Genomic DNA, 24,647 nt, shown 5'->3' with positions numbered 1-24,647 from the left:
CCTCCAGCCCCCATCCATCCTGAACAGGCCACTCTTGTCCCAGAATTGGTCCCAATGTCCCAGGAACCTGAACCACAGCAATCAACTTCCATCCCTCTGACTCTGGATTATTTCCCACCCCACCATCAGAGGCCGATCCCTGCCTTCTGGAAATCTCCTTTAAAGGCACTTCACCATGTCACCTCACTCCCTGCCTTCAAAAACATCCTGAAACCATATCTCTTCAGTGTTCCCCCACCCACAGAATATCTTACCTCCTGCTTGGTGTCCACTTCTCTGTAAAGTAGGGCAATTTTTCCGCATCAGACGCCCTGCATAAGTGTTATGTTTGGGCACAATTCTAATAAAAATTTCTGGTATGAAATTTTCTGTGACCCAATGGAGGCTGACAGGCAGCTTATTAGAAACTTCCAGAGTACATTTCATCCATAACATTAGGACAAGATTAAAGTCAATAAAGAGATCTGATTATATTAAGCTAAAAATGTGACATAAGACAAGTAACATTGTTGCTGCCAACTCATAAAAGACTTACCTTCCAGAAGCCAGGACAACAAGGGGATGAAGCCTGGGCTCTCACTGATGTACTGCAGGCCTTTCAAGTTAATGCTTACATTGTACAAACACATCAACATTAGTCTGCAAAAGAAAGCCATTTTTCCCAACATTAAACCTTTGCCTGCACAATTAATATAATTGTTTCGTAGGAAAACATAGTCTTAGAAATTACAGCACAAAAGGAGACCATTCTGCCCATTGAGCCTATGCCATTTCTTCAAAGGGGGCTGGTGGGCTGCATAGTCTTGGTTTCTGGGGATGGGGGACAGCATCCTCCCACCTGAAGTAGAATGATGTTGGTTGGGATTCCTGAGAGTGGGTGAGGACATGTCATCTTCTGAGCGGAGGCAGAGGAAAAGGCCGCTGCCCATGGCTTTGGAGTCATGGGTACTAGTCTGAAAAGAAGAATACTCAAGGAACATCATACGTACATGGAGGCTCTGAGGACAGTCTACAAGGAAAGGCGGCATTTGAGAGCTGTGACACGAGTCTATAGCCCTCATTTACTACATCATCAGGGATGCTTTCTCTTTGTTGCAAGAATCAATAAATAGTCTGGCTGCTGCATTGCAATCAGCCCTCCCGAAACAGCCTGGGAAGAGTGGGTGACCGTGCCATCATGGAGCAGACCGCATCTCTGGTGGCGGTAGGGGACAGATAAGGCAGCACCCTACATACCAGATTTCAGACTCTTGGCGCCAGAATGAGGGCTGCTGTTTGTAAGGACTTTCAGGATCTGATAGCTGCCATTATACTAGCCAATCCGCTGGTCAGTGCGAATGCAGATCTAGGGCTCAGCAGAATGGCAATGGCTACAATTGACCTGCACGAGGATGCCATTGCTCAGGAGAGCAGCACAAGCCTTCCTCCACAGAACACTACACAAATGATATGTAGGAGGTGACACCTAACAGCCCAGGCACCAGCTCCAGGGATGCAGCCAGCAACAGCTCCCTGCCAGGAGCCAGCTGCCATGGAGGGTCACCTCAGTCCCAGGACAGGAGGGTCACCTCAGTCCCAGGACAGGAGGGTCACCTCAGTCCCAGGACAGGAGGGTCACCTCAGTCCCAGGAGAGGAGGGTCACCTCAGCCCCAGGAGAGGAGGGTCACCTCAGCCCCAGGAGAGGAGGGTCACCTCAGCCCCAGGAGAGGAGGGTCACCTCAGTCCCAGGAGAGGAGGGTCACCTCAGTCTCAGGAGAGGAGGGTCACCTCAGTCCCAGGAGAGGAGGGTCACCTCAGTCCCAGGAGAGGAGGGTCACCTCAGTCCATGAAAGAAGGATCATCACAGTCCCATGAGCCTTTTTTACCACAGGAGCAGTCAGTAGTCTTTTGTGATACTGGCCCTCAGATTGCCCCTAAAGGCACTAGAATAAGAGCAAGAAAGGCAGCTTTAAACTCTCAGGGAAAGCAGAGATTGCAGAACAAGTAGGAAGGCTTGAGTTCCTTGTCTTAAAGTAGAATGTACACTTATTTCAAGCTGTTATTCAATCAGGTGATTTAGACTTGAATGGTCATATAGGGACAAAGGGATGATGTGTTGTTGCGGCATAAGTATTGGTTTGAAGAATATGTTATCTATTTGAAGGCGGGAAGAACACTATTGCAGGGATGACAAAGGTAGGCTGTGTTAAACAGATGAGAACACTTCATTGATAAGTTGAGTTCTGAATTCACTTGCAGTTGTCACTGAGGATTCCTGAGTGATGGTTCTCCAGATGCTCCACAGCATGCTTTTTTGCATCGGAAGCTGCTAGGGTCACCTCCCCAGCAATCTCCATGTCCAAGCCTTTTTGGATGGCAAGGTTGTGCAGCGCAGAACAGGCTACAACTATGCAGGATACATGCTCTGGAGCATATTACAGAGCCCCTCCTGATCTATCAAGGCAGCAAAAGCAGCAGTTTAAGATCCCATGGTACTCTTATTAAGAACCCTGGCAGAAGCAAGTGCCTCACTGTAGCGCTCATAGGACCATAGGAATTGTTAGATAAAAAAAGGCCAACGCTCATCTAGTTCGCCTTCTACCATCCTGGTAGTTGTATGATACACCAATAAGGGAGTTGTTGATTAATTATGGCAATCAATCACTATCAATTAATCTACAACAGACCCAGACGGGAGGCGAAAAAAATCTCCAATGGCAGAAAACTTTGGGAACCAAAGGTGCAAAGTCATCTATTTCTCCCAAGCATGCTACACTTACCATTTCAAGTCTCAAATTATTCATATACCGCATCCAAAAATATTATTTTCTGAATTAAATCTATTTATATTTTTACGTAGAATTACATCAAATTACAGCGCAGAAACAGGCCATTTGGCCCAGGTAAATGCCGGTGTTTATGCTCCACACGAGCCTCCTCCCACCCTTCTTCACCTAACCCCATCAACATATCCTTCTATTCCTTTCTCTCTCATGTGTTTATCTAGCTTCCTCTTAAATGTATCTATGCTATTCACCTCAACTACTCCTTGTGGTAGCGAGTTCCACATTCTAACCACTCTCTGGGTAAAAAAGTTTCTCCTGAATTCCCCATTGGATTTATTAGTGACTACCTTATATTTATGGCCCCTAGTTCTGGTCTCCTTCACAACGGGAAACATCTTCTCTACACCTATCCTATCAAATCCTTTCATAATCTTAAAGACCTCTATCAGGTCACCACTCAGTCTTCTGTTTTCTAGAGAAAACAGCCCCAGTCTGTTCAGTCTTTCCTGTTAGAGGTTCTGGTTGTCATCCTAGTAAATATTTTTTGCACCGTCTCCAATGCCTCTATATCCTTTTTATAAAATGGAGACCAGAACTGTGCACAGTATTCCAAGTGTGCTCTAACTAAGGTTCTATACAAGTTTAACATAACATCCCTGCTTTTCAATTCTATCCCTCTAGAAATGAACCCCAGTGCTTGTTTGGTTTTTTATGGCCTTATTAACCTGTGTTGCTATTTTTAGTGATTTGTGTATCTTATGTATCCCTTTGCTCCTCTACCCCATTTAGACTCTTATTTTCCAAGGAGTATGTGGTCTCTTTATTCTTGCTATCAAGACGTACCACCTCACACTTATCTATATAGAAATTCATTTGCCAATTACATGCCCATTCTGCAAGTTTATTAATGTCCTCCTCGGTATTAACTATACCCCCAGTTTGGTGTCGTCCGCAAATTTTGAAATTGTACTTCCGATTCCCAAGTCCAAATCGTTTATGCAAATGGTGAATACAAACAGTGGTCCCAGCACTGATCCTTGTGGAACATCACTTCCCACCTTTTGCTAGTCTGAGTAACTACCTTTAACCCCTACTCTCTTTTCTATTTTGTTGCCAGCTTGCTATCCATTTTGTTGCTTGACCCGTGATTCCACATGCTCTGACGTTAGTCATGAGTCTGCTATGCAGTAACTTATCGAAGGCCTTTTGAAAATCCAAATAAACTACATCTACTGCATTACCCTTGACCACCCTTTCTGATGCTTCTTCAAAGAATTCAATAAGGTTGGTCAAGCATGATCTTCCCCTTTGAAATCCATGCTGACTACTCTATTATTTTTTCATTATCTAGATGTTTTCCTATTGCATCTTTGAGTAAGGATTCCATTATATTTCCTACCACTGACGTTAAGCTAATTGGTCTATAGTTCCCTGGACATGTTCTATCTCCCTTTTTAAATATAATTTGTTTTTGAAATAATCAATACTAACTGCTTCCACCATCTCCCTAGGGAGCCTGTTCCATAGAATGACCACTCGCTCACTGAAATAATGTTTCCGTAGATTAGTTCTTTAAGCACAGGCCTTGTCCCCTGGTTTTACTGTTCTGGATAAGGTTGAACAGCTTATCATGGTCTACTTTATCTAGTCCCTTTAGAATCCTAAAAACAGCTCCTCAGTTACTGTTCTTGGAACTCTTAGAGGGATGATTAGAGGGATGACTATCCTTGGTAGCAAGGGCTACATCTTGTCACCCACAAACCATCCTTTCATGTGATGGTCTTCTTTGAAGGGTTCAGGGAGTGTAGAACTCCTGACAAATGCATTGTGGCAACTTCCAGCAAATCTGGCATTCACATGAAGGATTCTATACATCGAGTCACACACAATCTGCACAGTGAGTGGTACCCCTTTCTATTAGAGAAAGAAAACTTGCATGTATATACCACCTTTCATGAGCTCAAGACATCTCAAACCTCTTTACAGCCAATTAAATACTTTTGAGGTGTATTCACTGTGGTGTCAGCCCAGTTGGATTGGAATCGGAAATTGTTAGGCAAAACAGTAATTGAACAATGAGAAGCCTTCAAGGAGGTGTTGGTTCAGGTACAGAGTAGACGCATTCTTACGAGGGGGAAAGGAAGGGCATCCAAAGCTAGAGCTCCCTAGATGACTAAAGATATAGAGATTAAAATAAAACAGAAAAAGGAGGCTTATGACAAATGTAAAGTTCATAATAGAGTAGGGAACCAAGCTAAAAATAGAAATAACAGGGGCAAATAGAGAGTATGAGAATAGATTAGCAGCTAACATAAAAGGGAACCCAAAAGTCTTTAGAAACATATAAATAGCAAAAGGGTAGTCAAAGGAAAGGTGGGTCCGATTAGGGTCAAAAAAAGGAGATCATCTTGTGGAGGCAGAGGACATGCCTGGGGCACTAAATGAATACTTCATATCCGTCTTCACTAGAGAAGAGGATGCTGCCATTGTAGCAGTAAAGGAGGAGGTAGTAGCGATATTGGATGGGATAAAAATAGATAAAGAGGAGGTACTTAAAAGATTGGCAGTACTTAACGTAGAAAAGTCACCCGATCCAGATTGGATGCATCCTAGCTTACTGACAGAAGTAAGGGTGGAAATTGCAGAGGATCTGGCCACAATCTTCCAATCCTCCTTAATATGAGGATGGTGCCGGAGGATTGCAAATGTTATATCCTGTTTAAAAAAGGGGAGAGGGATAAACCCGGCAATTACAGGCCAGTCAGCCTAACGTCGGTGGTGGGGAAACTTTTAGAGGCAATAATCGAGGACAAAATTAATTGGCACTTGGAAAAGTATGGGCTAATAAATGAAAGTCAGCATGGATTTGTTAAAGGAAAATCTTGTTTGACTAACTTGATTGAGTTCTTTGATGAAGTAATGAGAGGGTTGATGAGGGTGGTGCGGTTGATGTGTATATGGACTTTCAAAAGGCATTTGATAAAGTACCACATAATAGACTTGTTAACAAAATTAAAGCCCATGGGATTAAAGAGACAGTGGCTGGGTGGATACAAAATTGGCTAAGCGACAGAAAGCAGACAATAGTGGTGAACAGTTGTTTTTCAGACTGGAGGAAAATAAATAGTGGTATTCCCCAGGGACAGCACCACTGCTCTTTTTGATATGTATGAATGACCTGGACTTGGGTATACAGGGAATCATTTCAAAGTTTGCAGATGACACAAAACTCGGAAATGTAGCAAACAATATCGGGTACGGTAGCATAGTGGTTATGTTACTGGACCAGTAATCCAGAGGCCTGGACTAAAATCCAGAGTCATGAGTTCAAATCCCGCCACGGCAGCTGGCGAATTTAAATTCAATTAATTAAATTCAATTAAATAAAAATCTGGAATTAAAATACCAGTATCAGTAATGGTGGCCATGAAACTACCGGATTGTCGTAAAAACCCATCTGGTTCACTAATGTCCTTCAGGGAAGGAAACCTGCCGTCCTGACCCGGTCTGGCCTAGATGTGACTCCAGACCCACAGCAATGTGGTTGATTCTTAATTGCCCTCTGAAATGGCCCAGCAAGCCACTCAGTTGTAAAATCTCGCTACGAAAAGTCAGAATAAGAATAAAACCGGACGGACCACTAGGCACCGGACACGACAACGGCAAAAAAACACGAAGCACAGTCGACCCTGCAAAGTCCTCCTCACGAACATCTGGGGACTTGTGCCAAAATTGGGAGAGCCATACTCACAGAATCATATCTTTCAGCCAACGTCCCAGACTCTTCCATCACCATCCCTGGGTATGTCCTGTCCTACCAGCAGGACAGACCGACCAGAGGTGGCGGTACAGTGATATACAGTCAGGAGGGAGTGGCCCTGGGAGTCCTCAACATTGACTCTGGACCCCATGAAATCTCATGGCATCAGGTCAAACATGGGCAAGGAAACCTCCTGCTGATTACCACCTACCGTCCTCCCTCAGCTGATGAATCAGTCCTCCTCCATGTTGAGCACCACTTGGAGGAAGCACTGAGGGTAGCAAGGGCACAAAATGTACTCTGGGTGGGGGACTTCAATGTCCATCACCAAGAGTGGCTCGGTAGCACCACTACTGACCGAGCTGGCCGAGTCCTGAAGGACATAGCTGCTAGACTGGGCCTGCGGCAGGTGGTGAGCGAACCAACACGAGGGAAAAACTTACTTGACCTCGTCCTCACCAATCTACCTGTCGCAGATGCATCTGTCCATGACAGTATTGGTAGGAGTGACCACCGCACAGTCCTTGTGGAGATGAAGTCCTGTCTTCGCACTGAGGACACCATCCAACGTGTTGTGTGGCACTACCACCGTGCTAAATGGGATAGATTCAGAACAGATCTAGCAGCACAAAACTGGGCATCCATGAGGCGCTGTGGGCCATCAGCAGCAGCAGAATTGTATTCCACCACAATCTGTAACCTCATGTCCCGGCATATTCCTCACTCTACCATTACCAACAAGCCAGGGGATCAACCCTGGTTCAATGAGGAGTGTAGAAGAGCATGCCAGGAGCAGCACCAGGCGTACCTAAAAATGAGGTACCAACCTGGTGAAGCTACAACTCAGGACTACATGCATGCTAAACAGTGGAAGCAACATGCTATGGACAGAGCTAAGCGATTCCACAACCAACGGATCAGATCAAAGCTCTGCAGTCCTGCCACATCCAGTCGTGAATGGTGGTGGACAATTAAACAACTAACGGGAGGAGGAGGCTCTGCAAACATCCCCATCCTCAATGACGGCGGAGTCCAGCACGTGAGTGCAAAAGACAAGGCTGAAGCGTTTGCAACCATCTTCAGCCAGAAGTGCCGAGTGGATGATCCATCTCGGCCTGCTCCCGATATCCCCACCATCACAGAAGCCAGTCTTCAGCAAATTCGATTCACTCCACGTGATATCAAGAAATGGCTGAGTGCACTGGATACAGCAAAGGCTATGGGCCCCGACAACATCCCGGCTGTAGTGCTGAAGACTTGTGCTCCAGAACTAGCTGCGCCTCTCGCCAAGCTGTTTCAGTACAGCTACAACACTGGCATCTACCCGACAATGTGGAAAATTGCCCAGGTATGTCCTGTCCACAAAAAGCAGGACAAATCCAATCCGGCCAATTACCGCCCCATCAGTCTACTCTCAATCATCAGCAAAGTGATGGAAGGTGTTGTCGACAGTGCTATCAAGCGGCACTTACTCACCAATAACCTGCTCACCGATGCTCAGTTTGGGTTCCGCCAGGACCACTCGGCTCCAGACCTCATTACAGCCTTGGTCCAAACATGGACAAAAGAGCTGAATTCCAGAGGTGAGGTGAGAGTGACTGCCCTTGACGTCAAGGCAGCATTTGACCGAGTGTGGCACCAAGGAGCCCTAGTAAAATTGAAGTCCATGGGAATCAGGGGGAAAACTCTCCAGTGGCTGGAGTCATACCTAGCACAAAGGAAGATGGTAGTGGTTGTTGGAGGCCAATCATCTCAGCCCCAGGGCATTGCTGCAGGAGTTCCTCAGGGCAGTGTCCTCGGCCCAACCATCTTCAGCTGCTTCATCAATGACCTTCCCTCCATCATAAGGTCAGAAATGGGGATGTTCGCTGATGACTGCACAGTGTTCAGTTCCATTCGCAACCCTTCAGATAATGAAGCAGTCCGAGCCCGCATGCAGCAAGACCTGGACAACATCCAGGCTTGGGCTCATAAGTGGCAAGTAACATTCGCGCCAGATAAGTGCCAGGCAATGACCATCTCCAACAAGAGAGAGTCTAACCACCTCCCCTTGACATTCAACGGCATTACCATCGCCGAATCCCCCACCATCAACATCCTGGGGGTCACCATTGACCAGAAACTGAACTGGACCAGCCATATAAATACTGTGGCTACGAGAGCAGGTCAGAGGCTGGGTATTCTGCGGCGAGTGACTCACCTCCTGACTCCCCAAAGCCTTTCCACCATCTACAAGGCACAAGTCAGGAGTGTGATGGAATACTCTCCACTTGCTTGGATGAGTGCAGCTCCAACAACACTCAAGAAGCTCGACACCATCCAAGATAAAGCAGCACGCTTGATTGGCACCCCATCCACCACCCTAAACATTCACTCCCTTCACCACCGGCGCACTGTGGCTGCAGTGTGCACCATCCACAGGATGCACTGCAGCAACTCGCCAAGGCTTCTTCGACAGCACCTCCCAAACCCGCGACCTCTACCACCTAGAAGGACAAGAGCAGCAGGCGCATGGGAACAACACCACCTGCACGTTCCCCTCCAAGTCACACACCATCCCGACTTGGAAATATATCGCCGTTCCTTCATCGTCGCTGGGTCAAAATCCTGGAACTCCCTTCCTAACAGCACTGTGGGAGAACCGTCACCACACGGACTGCAGCGGTTCAAGAAGGCGGCTCACCACCACCTTCTCGAGGGCAATTAGGGATGGGCAATAAATGCTGGCCTCGTCAGCGACGCCCACATCCCATGAACGAATAAAAAAAAAAAATATGGAGGGTAGTAACAGACCTCAGGAGGCATAGGCAGACTGGTGAAATGGGCAGACACATGGCAGATGAAATTTGAAGTGTGAAGTGATACATTTTGGTAGGAAGAATGAGGAGAGGCAAATGGTTCAATTTTAAAGGGGGTACTGGAACAGAGAGACTTGGGGGTGCACATCCACAAATCTTTGAAGGTGACAGGGCAAGTTGAGAAGGCTGTTAAACAAGCATATGGGATCTTGGGCTTTATTAACAGAGGCATAGAGTACAATAGCAAGGAAGTTATGCTGAACCTTTATAATTGTAAACAATTTTACAACACCAAGTTATCGTCCAACAATTTTATTTTAAAATCCACAAGCTTTCGGAGGCTTCCTCCTTCCTCAGGTGAATGTGGAAATGAAATCCTCGAACCTATTGCATTTATAAATCACAGAACTATGCCTGGTGATTACAGAAGTCTTTTCAACTGCCCGTTGCCAAGGCAACCAAAGTGTTCAGACAGATAGGTGTTACCTACAAGGCCACCGAATATACAAATAGCCAGAACTAAAAAAACAGATGATGTGGAGATGCCAATTAAAAAAACAGAGCGAGAGAGGCAGAAACATATCGACAGCAATTGACCCGTTATATTAAAAACAGATAACATTTGTTCGCTGGTGGGGTAATGTGTAGTGTGACATAACCTTTATAAAACATTGGTTAGGCCTCATCTGGAGTATTGTGTTCAATTCTGGGCACCACTCTTTAGGAAGGATGTCAAAGCCTTGGAGGGCTATGGGGAAAGAGCAGGGGAATAGGACTAAATGGATAGCTTTTTCAAAGAGCCGGCACAGGCACGATGGGACGAATAGCCTCCTCCTGTTGTACCTATTATAAGATACTATGATGTTATGTGCTCATGTCTCTGGAGTGGGTCTTGAACCCACAATCTTCGGCCTCAGAGGTGAGAGCGCTATCACTGAGCTGAGGCAGACACTTTATTAAGACAATTGAGGGGGTTAACAGTAGTTAGCAATGTTACATGGGTGCCACCTATTGCACCCTACCCTTTGGGACACCTGCCAACATGATAAAACCCCTATCATGTCTAGAAAAGAGAAGGCTGAGGGGTAACCTGATAGAGGTCTTTAAGATAACGAAAGGGGTTGATAGGGTAGACGTAGAGAAAATGTTTCCACTTGAGTCCAAAACTAGAGGTCATCAATATAAGATAATCACTAATAAATCGAATAGGGAATTCAGGAGAAACTTCTTTACCCAAAGAGTGTTAAGGATATTGAACATGCTACCACAAGGAGTAGTTGAGGCAAATAGCATAAATGTATTTAAAGGGAAGCCAGATAAGCACATGAAGGAGAAAGGAATAGAAAGAAGGGTATACTGATAGGAGTAGATGAAATAGGGAGGAGGCTCCAGTGAAGCATAAACACCGGCATAGACCAGTTGGGCTGAATGGCCTGTTTCTGTGCTGTACAGTCAATGGACACTGTGGAGGTACCATTAGATTGGAAATAGGTTAATACGGTGCCCATATTCAAAAAGGGTGACAAAATTGACAGTCAAATAGTCTTACTTCCAGTCCATGTAAAGTAATGGAATTGATTATCAGTAGTAAACTTGAAGATTATCTGTACAACAATAACCGAAGAGTCAGCCTGACCAACCCAAGCAGACTGTGGGAAGCTCTATGACATTGTGTACCTCAACTGTATGAATTTATGGAAAACTCTAGGAATGGATAAAAAACTGGCTGAAGAGTAGGAAACAATAAGGACTGATTAGAAAGTTTAAGTACTGAGTGGGATAGCCCAGGGCTCAGTGCTGAGACCACAATTGTCTTGAATTTACATAGATGACCTGGATTCAGAAACTCAATGCAATGTGGTCAGATTTGCAAATGAGGAGATTCAATAGAGGTGTTCAAAATCATGAACGGTTTTGATAGAGTAAATAAGGAGAAACTGGTTTCCAGTGGCAGAAGGGTCGATAACCAGAGGATACAGAGTTAAGGTGATTGGCAAAAAGGTGACATTAGGAAACATTTTTTTAAGCAGAGTTGTTTGGAATGCACTGCCTGACAGGGCGGTGGAAACAGATTCAATAACTTTCAAAAGGGAATTGGATAAATACTTGAAGGGAAAATATTTACAGGGCTACAGGGAAAGAGTAGGGGAGTGGGACTAATTGGATAGCTCTTTCAGAGAGCCGGCACATGTGCGATGGGCCGAATGGCCTCCTTCTATGCTGTAACATACTATGATGCCAAGCTAGGAGAGCCAGTTGAATTGGAGAAGGCAGCACAGAAATTACAGAATGAGTTAGACAAAATATCTAAGTGGGTGGAACCAAAGCAGATGATGACATTTAATGCAGTGAAGTGCTACACATTGGAAGGAATAATGGACAACTCACATTTTTATAGTGCTTTTACCATAGAAAAATATTCTATGGCATAATTAACAGAACGGACACCAAGCCAAAGAAGGTGATATTAGGAGAGGGTGACCAAAAGCTTGGTCAAAGAGCCAGGTTATAAGGAGGGTCTTAACAGAAGAGATGGAGGTGGAGAGGCAATGGGATTTCGGGAAGGAATTCCAGAGCATACGTCTAGGTGACTAAAGGCACGGGTGCTAAAGGTGGGGTGAAAGGAGAGGGGGTACACAGGAGGCCAGAGTTAGAGAACAGAGAATTTGGGGGAAGGGGGATTGTAGGACTGGAGGAGATTACAGAGTAGGAAGGGGCGAGGCCATGAATGGATTTAAACAGAAGGATGAGAATTTTAAATTTAAGGTACTGGGGGACCGGGTGCAAATGCAGTCAGCGAGGACAGGGGTGATGGGTGAGCTATTGTGGTGGCTAGGGTCTCCCTCCTATTTCTAGGCATTACTGGTTGGTATGTAGGGGGTGTACAGAGGATGCAGAATGAAGAAGAAAGACTACCTATCTTCTACAGTGGTCATTCTTTGAATAAACTACTTCGTAAAGTAGAGCCTTTTATACAATACAGAAGCAGAGAGGGGTGGGGAGACAATGTAGCTTGGTGTCACCCAATTATCATGACATCAAAAACATCACTAGGAGGCACTCTATAGTTTTTCGAGAGTGTTGATCAGGACACAGCTCAGCTCCAGTAGAGTTTGACGGACGCCTAACATTTGAAGAATAAAGGAGCCCTTCTAAGATGGATAATCTTACTTTATTACTTTGGAAGTCAATTCCTGATAATGTGGGCTTCTCGAAAACAGTAAAAAAAAGTTGCTATTGCAACACTCACACTTTGAGCTTTGTGCATAGACCTGCCTTCATTTCCGCCAGGAGCTGCAACAGTGTTTCCAGCAGAATTTGAGAAGAATTAACCAAGAACTCCCGACCGCAGGCTACCGCAGCCACATCTGCAATTAACAACAAAAAACTCATATGCAGCATAAATAAACAAACACCCAGAAGATAGAAGAATTGGATTTTCCTCCGTGGAGATACCATTGTCAGAAGTACATTGAAACCGCATTTCCACCCGCTGGTGATCCCACTCTAACTTTCTCCGTCAACCCTATTTTAATATTGTGGGTGAGCACTGGAGGTGGGGGGGGGGGAACGGGACTGGAGAGAGGGAAATCCTGCAATAGTATGGCTTTTAAATTGGGTGGGGGAGGGAAATCCGGCAATACTACAACATTTAAACATCTGCAGCAGCGGAAAGGGGCAAACCAGCCACTTCGTGTGAGTGCCAAATCAGAACAGTGGTAATAAAGTGAGGCTGGTTCATGAAGGCACAGAACTCCCCAAATTTAGACGCCTGCATTGTTGTGAAATTGTCAAAAATCGAGCAAAAGAAGCAGATTTCTGGCACTGAGAGTAGAAGGCCTACGCAGGGCACTATGCAGGCTTAGTGAAAGGCACCGACCTTGGTAGTGAGCACCACCTCCACTAACCCTTGCATCAAGTTGTTCAGCTAGTTGTTCAGCGGCCTCACTATGTTAACCAAAGTAAGATGCTGGGAGATTGTTTCCCCTGGCTAAAGTGTCTAGAACTAGGGGGCATAGTCGCTGGATAAGGGGTCGGCCATTCAAGACTGAGATGAGGAGGAATTTCTTCACGCAGAGGGTGCTGAGTCTTGAATATATTTACGGCTGAGATAGATAGATTTTTGGACTCTTGGGGAATCAAGGGATATGGGGATCGGGCGGGAAAGTGGAGTTGAGGTCGAAGATCAGCCAAGATCTGAGTGAATGGCAGAGCAGGCTCCAGGGGCGGAATGGCCTACTCCTGCTCCTATTTCTTATGTTCTTAAGAGGCACCTGAAAAAGTTGATGGAAATTAAAATGGAAAAGGCACTTGGCCCTGAAGGCATGCACCTAAAATATTGAAGAAAGTCAGAGGACTGGAAGATTCCCATTGTAGCACCTCCGCAAAATTTTTTAAAAAAAGGATAAACTAGGTAACTGTAGACCAGTCAGTCTTCTAGAGGTCATCATACAGGATAACCACTTTCAGCTGTTTTATTATAAATTTAGGAGTAGGGCTGCTCGCTTCAGTATTCAGCTACATTCACAACTCCTCTGAAAATGTAGCAGCCCATGTTGGCCTCTAGCAGAACTGGATAACATTCAGATTTGGGCTGACATGTGGCAGGTAACATTTGTGCCATTTAAGTGCCAGGCAACGACTATCTCCAATAACAGAAACCCCAGCCTTGACGTTCAATGGTACCACCATTGTTGAGTCCCCTACCATCAATATCTTGAGGGTCACCATTGATGAGAAGCTGAAACTGGACCAACCGTATCAACACCGCTGCTATAAGAGCAGGGCAGAGGCTGGGTACTCTGCGATGACTGGCTCATGTCCTGAGTGTGAGGGGCGGCTGGTGTCACTACAGTGCATACAGGAAGCTGAGAGTTTCAGGAGATGGTCACCCCGCAGTTACAGAGAGTTTTTTTTATTCATTCATGGAATGTGGGCGTCGTTGGCAAGACCAGCATTTATTGCCCAGCCCTAATCCCCCGTGAGCTGCCTTCTTGAACCGCTGCAGTCCGTGTGGTGAAGGTTCTCCCACAGTGCTGTTAGGTAGGGAGTTCCAGGATTTGACCCAGAGATGATGAAGGAACGGCGATATATTTCCAAGTCAGGATGTTGTGGGACTTGGAGGGGAACGTGCAGGTGGTGGTGTTCTCATGCGCCTGTGCCCTTGTCCTTCTAGGTGGTAGAGGTCACGGGTTTGGGAGGTGCTATCGAAGAAGCCTTGGCCAGTTGCTGCAGTGCATCTTGTAGATGGTACACACTGCAGCAACGGTGCACCGATGGTGGAGGGAGTGAATGTTTAAGGTGGTGGATGGGGTGCCAATCAAGGGGCTGCTTTGTCCTGGATAGTGTCGAGCTTCTTGAGTGTTGTTGGAGCTGCACTCATCCAGGCAAGTGGAGAGTATTCCATCACAGACCCGACTTGTGCCTTGTAGAGGGTGGAAAGACTTTGGGGAGTCAGGAGGTGATTCACTCACCGCAGAATACCCAGCCTCTGACCTGCTCAGTTCAGGCGGAGAGGGAGTGGGTGACCACCAGACAGACTAGTAGGAACAGGCAGGCAGTGCAGGAATTCCTTGAGAGCGTGGCACTAAAAAAACGGTGTTCAGTGTTAAATACCAGTGAAGGTGTTGACATCTTGGGGGAATGCAGTCAGGAGCAAATCCATGGTACTGTGGGAGACTTGGCCACAAGAAATGCAGTGGTTATAGGGGAGTCGATAGTCAGGAGGATAGACAGGTGTTTCTGCAGCTGCTGACGTGACTCCTGCATGGTGTGTTGCTTCCCTGATGCCAGGGTAGAGGACATTTTGAGGGGGGAGCGGGAACAGCCAGAAGTCGTAGTTCATGTGGGAACCAATGACATAGGAAGGAAAAGGGTTGAGGTTCTGCAGTCAGAGTTTCAGGAGCTAGGGAGGAAGTTAAAAAGCAGCATCTCAAAGATAGTAATCTCTGGATTACTCCCAATGCCATGCACTAGTGAGTATGGGAATAGTAGGATAAGACAGGTTAATGCGTGACTGGAGAAATGGTTCAGAAGGGAGGGCTTCAGATTCCTGTGGCACTGGGACCAGTTCTGGGGCAGGAGGGATTTGTTCAAGATAAACGGGTTGCACCTCAACAGAGCTGGGACCAATATCCTCGCAGGGAGGTTAACTAGTGCTGTGGGGAGGGTTTAAACCAATTTGGCTGGGGGCTGAGCACCAGGATGAAACATTAGAGTGGAGAAACAAGGTGCACAGAGGAATGGTGGGGACAAAAAGCACTAGAGTAAAAAATAGTTCAGAATTAGGAGGGATCAGACAGGGGCAAATGTGAGGCAGTCTAAGATGAGTTTGGAGTGCATGTGTATAAATGCACGTAATGTGATAAATAAGGTTGGTGAGCTGTAGGCTCAAGTCACCACATGGGTCTATGATATAGTGGCAATAACAGAGACCTGGCTCAAAGAAGGGAAGGATTGGGTACTTAATATTCCTGGCTACAAGGTATTCAGGAAAGACAGGGAAGGAAAGAAGACGGGGTGTGGTTGGCAGTATTGATCAAACAAACTATTATAGCACTGGAAAGGGATGATCTAGTTGAGGGATCAAAGACAGAATCTATTGGGTTAGAATGAAGAACATAAGAAATAGGAGCAGGAGTAGGCTATCCAGACCCTCGAGCCTGCTCCACCATTCAACAAGATCATGGCTGATCTTCTACCTCAACGCCATTTTCCTGCACTATCCCCATATCCCTTGATGCCTTTAATATCTAGAAATCTATCAATCTCTGTTTTGAAAGTACTCAATGACTGAGCCTCCACACCCCTCTGGGGTAGAGAATTCCAAAGATTCACCACCCTCTGAATGAAGAAATTTCTCCTCATCTCAGTCTTAAATAGCCTACTCCTTATTCTGAGACTGTGACCCTTGGTTCTAGACTCCCCAGCCAGGGGAAACATCCTCCCCGCATCTACCCTGTCCAGCCCTGTAAGAATTTTGTATGTTTCAATGAGATCACTTCTCATTCTTCTGAACTCTAGAGAATACAGGCCTAGTCTACTCAATCTCTCCTCATACGACAATCCCGCCGTCCCAGGAATCATCCTGGTGAACCTTCGTGCACTCCCTCTATGGCAAGTATATCCTTTCTTAGGTAAGGAACAATGGAGGAGCTATTACACTACTGGGTGTATACTATAGCCCACCAAATAGTGGGAAGGAGATAGAGGAGCAAATTTCAGAAAGATGCAAGAACTATAGAGTAGTGATAATGGGGGACTTCAATGATCCCAATATAGACTGTGATAGTAACAGTGTAAAGGGCAAAGAGGGGGAGGAATTCCTGAAATGTGTAGAAGATAATTTTCTTGAACAGTGTGTTTCTAGCTAAACGAGGAAGGAAGCAGTGCTGGATCTAGTTCTGGGGAATAAAATAAGGCAAGTGGAGCATTTTTCAGTGGGGAAGCATTTGGGGAACAGTGATCATATCATTAGGTTTAAAATAGCTATGGAAAAGGACAAGGAGCATTCAAATGTGAAAATACTTACTGGAGGAGGGCTAATTTCAAGTTAAAAAGGGATCTTGCCCAGGTGAATTGGAATCAAAAATTGGTAGGCAAAACAGTAATTGAACAATGGGAGGCCTTCAAGGAGGAGATGGCTCGGGTACAGAGTAGACACATTCCCATGAGGCGGAAAGGAAGGGCATCCAAAGCTAGAGCTCCCTGGATGACTAAAAATATAGAGATTAAAATGAAACAGAAAAAGGCTTATGACAAATGTAAGGTTCATAATAAAGTAGAGAACCAGGCTAATAAAGTAGAGAACCATTTCCACACCGTTCACCTGACGAAGGAGGAAGCCTCCGAAAGCTTGTGGAATTTAAAATAAATTTGTTGGACTATAACTTGGTGTTGTAAAATTGTTTACAATTGTCAACCCCAGTCCATCACCGGCATCTCCACATCATGAAAAGAGAAAGTACAGAGATCTAAAAAAGTAAGAGGGGCAAAGAGAGAGTATGAGAATAGATTAGCAGTTAACATAAAAGGGAACCCAAAAGTCTTTTATAAACATATAAACAGTAAAACGGTAGTCGAAGGAAGGGTGGGGGCGATTAGGGACAAAAGAGGAAATCTTCTTGTGGAGGCAGAGGGCATGGCAGAGGTACTAAATGAATACTTCTCATTCGTCTTCACTAGAGAAAAGAATGCTGCCATTGTAGCAGTAAAGGAGGAGGTAGTAGCAATATTGGATAGGATAAAAAGAGGAGATACTTAAAAAAATTGGCAGCATTCAAAGTAGAAAAGTCACCTGGTCCAGATGGGATGCATCCTAGGTTACTGAGGGAAATAAGCGTGGAAATTGCGGAGGCTCTTGCCACAATCTTCCAATCCTCCTCAGATATGGGAGCGGTACCAGAGGACTAGAGGATTGCAAATGTTACGCCCCTGTTCAAAAAAGGGGAGAGTGATAAACCTGCCAGTTCGTCTAACGTCGGTGGTGGGGAAACTTTTAGAGACAATAATCCAGGACAAAATTAATTGACAGTTGAAAAAGTATGGGCTAATAAATGAAAGTCAGCACGGGTTTGTTAAAGAGAAATCGTGTTTGACTAACTTGATTGAGTTCTTTGATGAAGTAATGGGAGGGTTGATGAGGATAGTGCGGTTGATGTTGTGTATATGAACTTTCAAAAGACATTTAATAAAGTACCAAAAAATAGACTTGTTAGCAAAATTAAAGCCCATGGGATTAAAGGGACAGTGGGAGTGTGAATACAAAATTGGCACAGGGAAAGAAAGCAGAGAGTAGTGGTGAACGGTTGTTTTTCATGCTGGAGGGAAGTATATTGTGGTGTTTCCCAGGGGTCAGTATTGGGACCACTGCTCTTTTTGATATATATTAATGTCCTGGACTTGGGTATACAGGGCATAATTTCAAAGTCTGGAGATGACGCGAAACTCGGAAATGTAGTAAACAATGTGGAGGATAGTAACAGACTTCAGGAGGACAGAGACAGACAGGTGAAATGGGCAGATACATGGCTGATGAAATTTAATGCAGAGAAGTGTTAAGTAATGCTTTTTGGTAGGAAGAACGTGAAGAGACAATACAAACTAAATGGTGCAATTTTGAAGGATGTACATCCTTCAAAATTGAACGGACACCGCGCAACAATAGTCAAACAGGAGGGTTCCCTCCCAGTCGGGGAACACTTCAGCAGTCATGGACATTCATCCACCGACGTTCGGGTAAGCGTACTCCAAGGCGGCCTTCGAGACACACGACAACGCAAAATCGTCGAGCAGAAATTGATAGCCAAGTTCCGCACCCATGAGGACGGCCTCAACCGGGATCTTGGGTTCATGTCACGCTACACGTTACCCCACCAGCGAACAAATGTTATCTGTTTTTAATATAACGGGTCAGTTGCTGTCTTTTCCATGTTTCTACCTCTCTATCTCTGTTTTTTTTTGTTTGTTGTTTTTTTTTTGGTGATTTGTATATTCTGTGAGACCTGGCAGGTAACACCTGTCTGTCTGCACACTGATTGCCTTGGCAACGGGCAGTTGAAAAAACTGTCTGTACTCACCAAGCATTGTTCTGTGAATTATAAATGCAATTTCATTTCGAGGATTTCATTTTCACATCGTTCACCTGACGAAGGAGGAAGCCTCCGAAAGCTTGTGAATTTAAAATAAAATTGCTGGACTATAACTTGGTGTTGTAAAATTGTTTACAATTGAGAGAATCTAGAGGGTGGTGGTACAGGGATTGTCACCAGCCTGGGAGATTGTTACCAGTGGGGTTCCACAGGGATCTGTTTTGGGACCTCTTCTGTTTAATAACTTCATAAATGACCTGGAGCTAGAGGTCACCAGCACAGTAGCTAAATTTGCGGATGATACAAAGCTATTCAAAGTGGTGCACTGCAAATCTGAACAGGATAAGCTACAGATTTATTTACTCTAGTAAAGGTTGGGACCTTCATTAGGCCCATAATGATCAGTGGGAAATGTTTAAAGAAACATTTAACGTGATACAGAACCGGTTTATACCCCGAGGGGCAAGAACTCTACTTGCCAAAAAAAAAGCCATGGACAACTAAAGAGGTAAGGGACAGTATAAGACATAAGGAAAGGGCATTCAAAAGGGCAAAAAATGGCACAGATCCTGGTGAATGGGAAAGGTACAAAGATCAACAAAGGGTCACAAAACAGATAGTAAGAGCTACAAAAGAGAGTATGAAAAGAAACTTGCAAGGGATATCAAAATCAATACGAAGAACTTTTATAGTTATATTAGGAAAAAGAGGGTGGTCAGGAGCAGTGTTGGCCCCTTAAAAACTGAAAGTGGGGATATTGTCATTGACAATGGGGAAATGGCGGACATGTGGAATAATTACTTTGCGTCAGTATTTACAGTAGAAAAAGAGGATAGCATGCCGGAAATCCCAAGAAAACTAATAATGAATCGTGGACAGGGACTCAATAAAATTAACATAAGTAAAACAACAGAAATGAAGAAAATAATAGCACTAAAGAGTGACAAATCCCCAGGACCAGATGGTTTCCATCCCAGGGTTTTAAAGGAAGTTGGTGAGCACATTGCAGATGCCCTAACTATAATCTTTCAAAGTTCTCTAGATTCAGGAACCGTCCCTCGAGATTGGAAAATTGCACATGTTACTCTGCTTTTTCAGAAAGGAGAGAGAGGGAAACTAGGGAATTATAGACCAGTTAGCCTAACATCTGTTGTGGGGAAATTGCTGGAGTCTATAATTAAGGATAGGGTGATGGAACACCTCGAGAATTTTCAGTTAATCAGAGAGAGCCAGCATGGATTTGTGAAAGGTAGGTCGTGCCTGACATACTTGATTGAATTTTTTGAAGAGGTGACTAAAGTAGTGGACAGGGGAATGTCAATGGATTTATTTATATGGACTTCCAGAAGGCATTTGATAAAGTCACACATAAGAGACTGTTAGCTAAGATAGAAGCCCATAGAATCAAGGGAAAAATACGGACTTGGTTAGGAAGTTGGCTGAGCGAAAGGCGACAGAGAGTAGGGATAATGGGTAGGTACTCACATTGGCAGGATGTGACTAGTGGAGTCCCGCAGGGATCTGTCTTGAGGCCTCAATTATTCACAATATTTATTAACTTAGATGAAGGCACAGAAAGTCTCATATCTAAGTTTGCCGATGACACAAAGATTGGTGGCATTGTAAGCAGTGTAGATGAAAACATAAAATTACAAAGGGATATTAATAGTTTAGGTGAATGGGCAAAACTGTGGCAAATGAAATTCAATGTAGGCAAATGTGAGGTCATCCACTTTGGACCAAAAAAGGATAGAACAGGGTACTTTCTAAATGGTAAAAAGTTAAAAACAATGGATGTCCAAAGGGACTTAGGGGTTCAGGTACGTAGATCATTGAAGTGTCATGAACAGGTGCAGAAAATAATCAATAAGGCTAATGGAATGTCGGCCTTTATATCTAGAGGACGAGAGTACAAGAGGGCAGAAGTTATGCTGCAGCTATACAAAACCCTAGTTAGACCGCATCTGGAGTACTGTGAGCAGTTCTGGGCACCGCACCTTCGGAAGGACATATTGGCTTTGGAGGAAGTGCAGCGTAGGTTTACTAGAATGATACCCAGACTTCAAGGGTTTAGTTACGGGGAGAGATTACACAAATTGGGGTTGTATTCTCTAGAGTTTAGAAGGTTAAGGGGTGATCTGATCAAAGTTTAAGATATTAAGGCGAACAGATAGGGTGGATAGAGAGAAACTATTTCCGCTGGTTGGGGATTCTAGGACTAGGGGGCACAGTCTAAAAATTAGAGCCAGACCTTTCAGGAGTGAGATTAGAAAACACTTCTACACACAAAGGGTGGCAGAAGTTTGGAACTCTCTTCTGCAAATGGCAATTGATGCTAACTCAATCGCTAATTTTAAATGTGAGATAGATAGCTTTTTGGCAATCAAAGGTATTAAGGGATATGGGCCAAAAGCAGGTATATGGGGCCTGATTTTAGCAGGCCTGCGGGTTTCCGGCGGGTTGGGTTTCGGGAGCGTGGTCAACACGCTCGGAGAAATTAGTGGGTTGCCCACGCGATCGTAGCAGGCAACACACTAATAGGAATCAATTACCTGCTCCTCCGGGGTCCGCGGCGCTGGCCTGCGCGTCGGGCGGGCTGCGCATGCGCAGTACGATCTGTTAGCTGGAGGCTCTCTAGTTAAAGGGGCAGTCCTCCACTGACAGATGCTGCAACCAATGGAACAAATTGCAGCATGGAGCAGCCCAGGGGAAAGGCTGCTCCCAGTTTAATGATGCCTCACCCCAGGTATCATCAGATGGGGTGAGGAGGAGGGGGAGGACACAGATCTTCCACCCGGCGGTCGGGAGGAAGCGGCCTGCTTCTGCCACCAAGAAGGCCTGGCTCGAGGTGGCAGAGGGGGTCACCTGCGCCACCAACATATGGCCCACCTGCATACAGTGCAGGAGGCGCTGCAATGACCGCAGTAGGTCAGCCACAGTGAGAACACGAAGTCTTTCCCCTACACTCCGTCTGCCACATCACTGCCCCCACCCCACATCTCCTTCGGCACCGCCAACACTACTCTGTCACATCACCCTTCATACCCACTCAAACCCCATCCTCATCTTACCTTCACCTACTCACCTCGCCAGTACTCATCCTGCCACTAACACGCAACCCAATCCTCATACAATCTCATTGCTCCATCCCATACTCACCCTCTCGTGCATCTCCCTCACGGCCAGCCTCACTCAACCTGCCACCACCTGTGCTGCAGCCACAGGGCATGCATCACATATGTGCAGTAGGCAGCGTAAGGCAAACGTGTCGTGAGCATGAAGGGGGTGCACAAGGGTGTCTGAGGGTTTGTCATGGGTGTTACCTATATTGAATTTCAGAGCAACAAACAGCACACATTATATTGACACCACCACTGCCACGTCTCCGCGAATCCTGTCCGCTGTGTCCAATAATGCCCGCTCCTGGGTATCACTATGAGGACCCACCACTGATGCCACCCATCGTGTTACTGCAGAGTAGGTGCAGGTGTATTTGCAGGGCTCGTCCGCGCAGACGACTGAGAGACATCGGCGGTGTAGCCGGCTGCACCCTGGAAGGATGCGGAGGAGAAGGTGTGGAGGGCAGTGGTGACTTTGACAGCGACAGGTAAGCAGTTGGTGCTGGGGCCAGCCAGGAGCAGCTCGGCATGAAAGAGGCTGCAGATCTCCACGACTACATGTCGAGCGAATCTGCGCCTCCCTGTGCACTGCTGCTCGGAGAGGTCCGGGGAGCTGCGCCTCGGTCTGTGGACCCTGTGGTGAGGGTAGTGCCCTCTGCGATGCGTCTCTCTCTGCGGTAGCCCTCCCTCCTGCTGTGCAGGTGGGCGTGCAACAACACCGTGTTGGGGGGCTCCACGTCTCTGCGGCGGACGGCGTGGACTGCGAGGCTGCTGGGGGTGGTCATTTTGTTCGTCCTCCGAGGGTGTCCACACACCACCCATCTGGCAGGTGTTGGTCTGAGATGTTGTGCAGGGTAGGTGGGTGGTTCCTCGGACTGGGGCTGCGGTTTCGTGTCGGTCTGTCCTCTGGCTTGGCGGGGGGTGGTGGGGGGCAGGGGTTGCCCTATGTGACGCGGTGGCCTCCTGCGTGGGTGAGGGCTCTCCCCCGTGGAGTGCACCTTGGCACCTGCCACAGGCTGCTGGCTGCAACATGCCTGGTTGGAGAGAGACTGTTTCACCCAGTGTGGGAAACTCACTGCCTTGAACCTAAAATCCCACACTTCCTCTTTTGACAGCTGATTCAGCTCATTAACTGACCTCAACAAGCAAGGTAAGTACTCTCAAGTGGAACCCCGCTGGCTTTAATTGCCTGCGGGATTCCCACCAGCGGGGCTTGCGCGCGCAGCCCCGCACGTCAGCGCGGTACCCGGAAGTGGCCGGGATTTCGTCGCGATCCGGTCACGTGACCGGATATCGGGATTTTCGGGGCCCCCCCGCTGGAAACCCGACGCCAAAATCGAGCCCATGGAGTTAAATCACAGATCCGCCATGATCTTAGCAAATGGCGGAGCGGGCTCGAGGGGCTGAATGGCCTATTCCTGTTCCTATAACAGAATCTGTGCCTGCTTTTAGCAGGTGTGGATTTCATTGGGCCTAACAGGAGGCTTACGAGGCGGAATCTCCTGGGGAAGCCCAGGAACTTCCTGAGTCATACCCCATTGATGTGGGGGAGGTAGGCATTGCCTTCCTCACTGAAATTTGAATTTGTCACAGCAAATGGGGCAGAATCCTAGCTGAACCAAGTTCAGCTCCACATTTCTGACCCCCTCCCCCCAGACAGAAATCGGGCTTTCTGGGAATTTTGGGGCCTTTAATTGCAACTTCGAGGCAGCCCCAACAAAGTTCAGCCAGCACAAATAGCAGGTTCAGACCACCAAATACCCAAGCAGCAAATCACAGAATAAAACTGGGATGAAGTTGCTGTTATGTGGAGAGTAGAGAAGCTGGGATTGTTCTTCTTGGAGCAGAGAAGTTTAAGGTACATGATGGAGGGAAGGTTATTGATGAAACAGCTGAAGATAGTTGGGCCTGGTATGCTGCCTTGTGGATCTCCTGCAGCGATGTCCTGGGGCTGAGATGATTGGCCTCGAACAACCACTACCATCTTCCTTTGTGCTAGGTATGACTCCAACCACTGGAGAGTTTTCCCCATGATTCTCATTGATTTCAATTTTACTAGGGCTCCTTGATGCCACACTCAGTCAAATGCTGCCTTGATGTCAAGGGCAGTCACTCTCACCTCACCTCTGGAATTCAGCTCTTTTGTCCATGTTTGGACCAAGGCTGTAATGAGGTCTGGAGCCGAGTGGTCCAATCGGAACCCAAACTGAGCATTGGTGAGCAAGTTATTGGTAAGTGCCGCTTGATAGCACTGTAGATGACACCTTCCATCACTTTGCTGATGATTGACAGCAGGCTGATAGGATGGTAATTGGCCTGGTTGGATTTGTCCTGCTTTTTATGGACAGAACATACCTGGACGATTTTCCACATTGTCGGGTAGATGTCAGTGTTATAGCTGTACTGGAACAGCTTGGCTAGAGGTGCGGCTAGTTCTGTAGCACAGGTGTTCAGCACTACAGCTGGGATATTGTCGGGACCCGCAGCCCTTGCTGTGTCCAGTGCACTAAGCTATTTCTTGATATCACGTGCAGTGAGTCGAATTGGCTGGAGACTGGCATCTGTGAGGAGGGCAAGAAGGATCATTCATTCAGCATTTCTGGCTAAGGATCGT

At 46.2% G+C, this 24,647-nt stretch overlaps 1 protein-coding gene across 1 annotated transcript in view; it reads right to left on the bottom strand.

Annotated features, from left to right (window-relative positions):
* The window catches only part of hsf2bp (heat shock transcription factor 2 binding protein), a 76,134-nt gene that overhangs the window by 29,963 nt on the left and 21,524 nt on the right, over positions 1 to 24,647 (bottom strand). Inside the window, exons 6-7 of the mRNA XM_067992408.1 lie at positions 12,575 to 12,692; positions 536 to 639 (exon numbers count right to left, since the gene is read on the bottom strand). Coding sequence (XP_067848509.1) covers positions 536 to 639; positions 12,575 to 12,692 — 222 coding nt within the window. The remainder of the gene's footprint in view (positions 1 to 535; positions 640 to 12,574; positions 12,693 to 24,647) is intronic.

Source organism: Heptranchias perlo, chromosome 11, assembly GCF_035084215.1.
Source record: "Heptranchias perlo isolate sHepPer1 chromosome 11, sHepPer1.hap1, whole genome shotgun sequence".
Classification (NCBI taxonomy): Eukaryota; Metazoa; Chordata; class Chondrichthyes; order Hexanchiformes; family Hexanchidae; genus Heptranchias; species Heptranchias perlo.
Note: the sequence above shows the minus strand (reverse complement) of the source record. Positions and strands in the feature narration are given on the sequence as shown.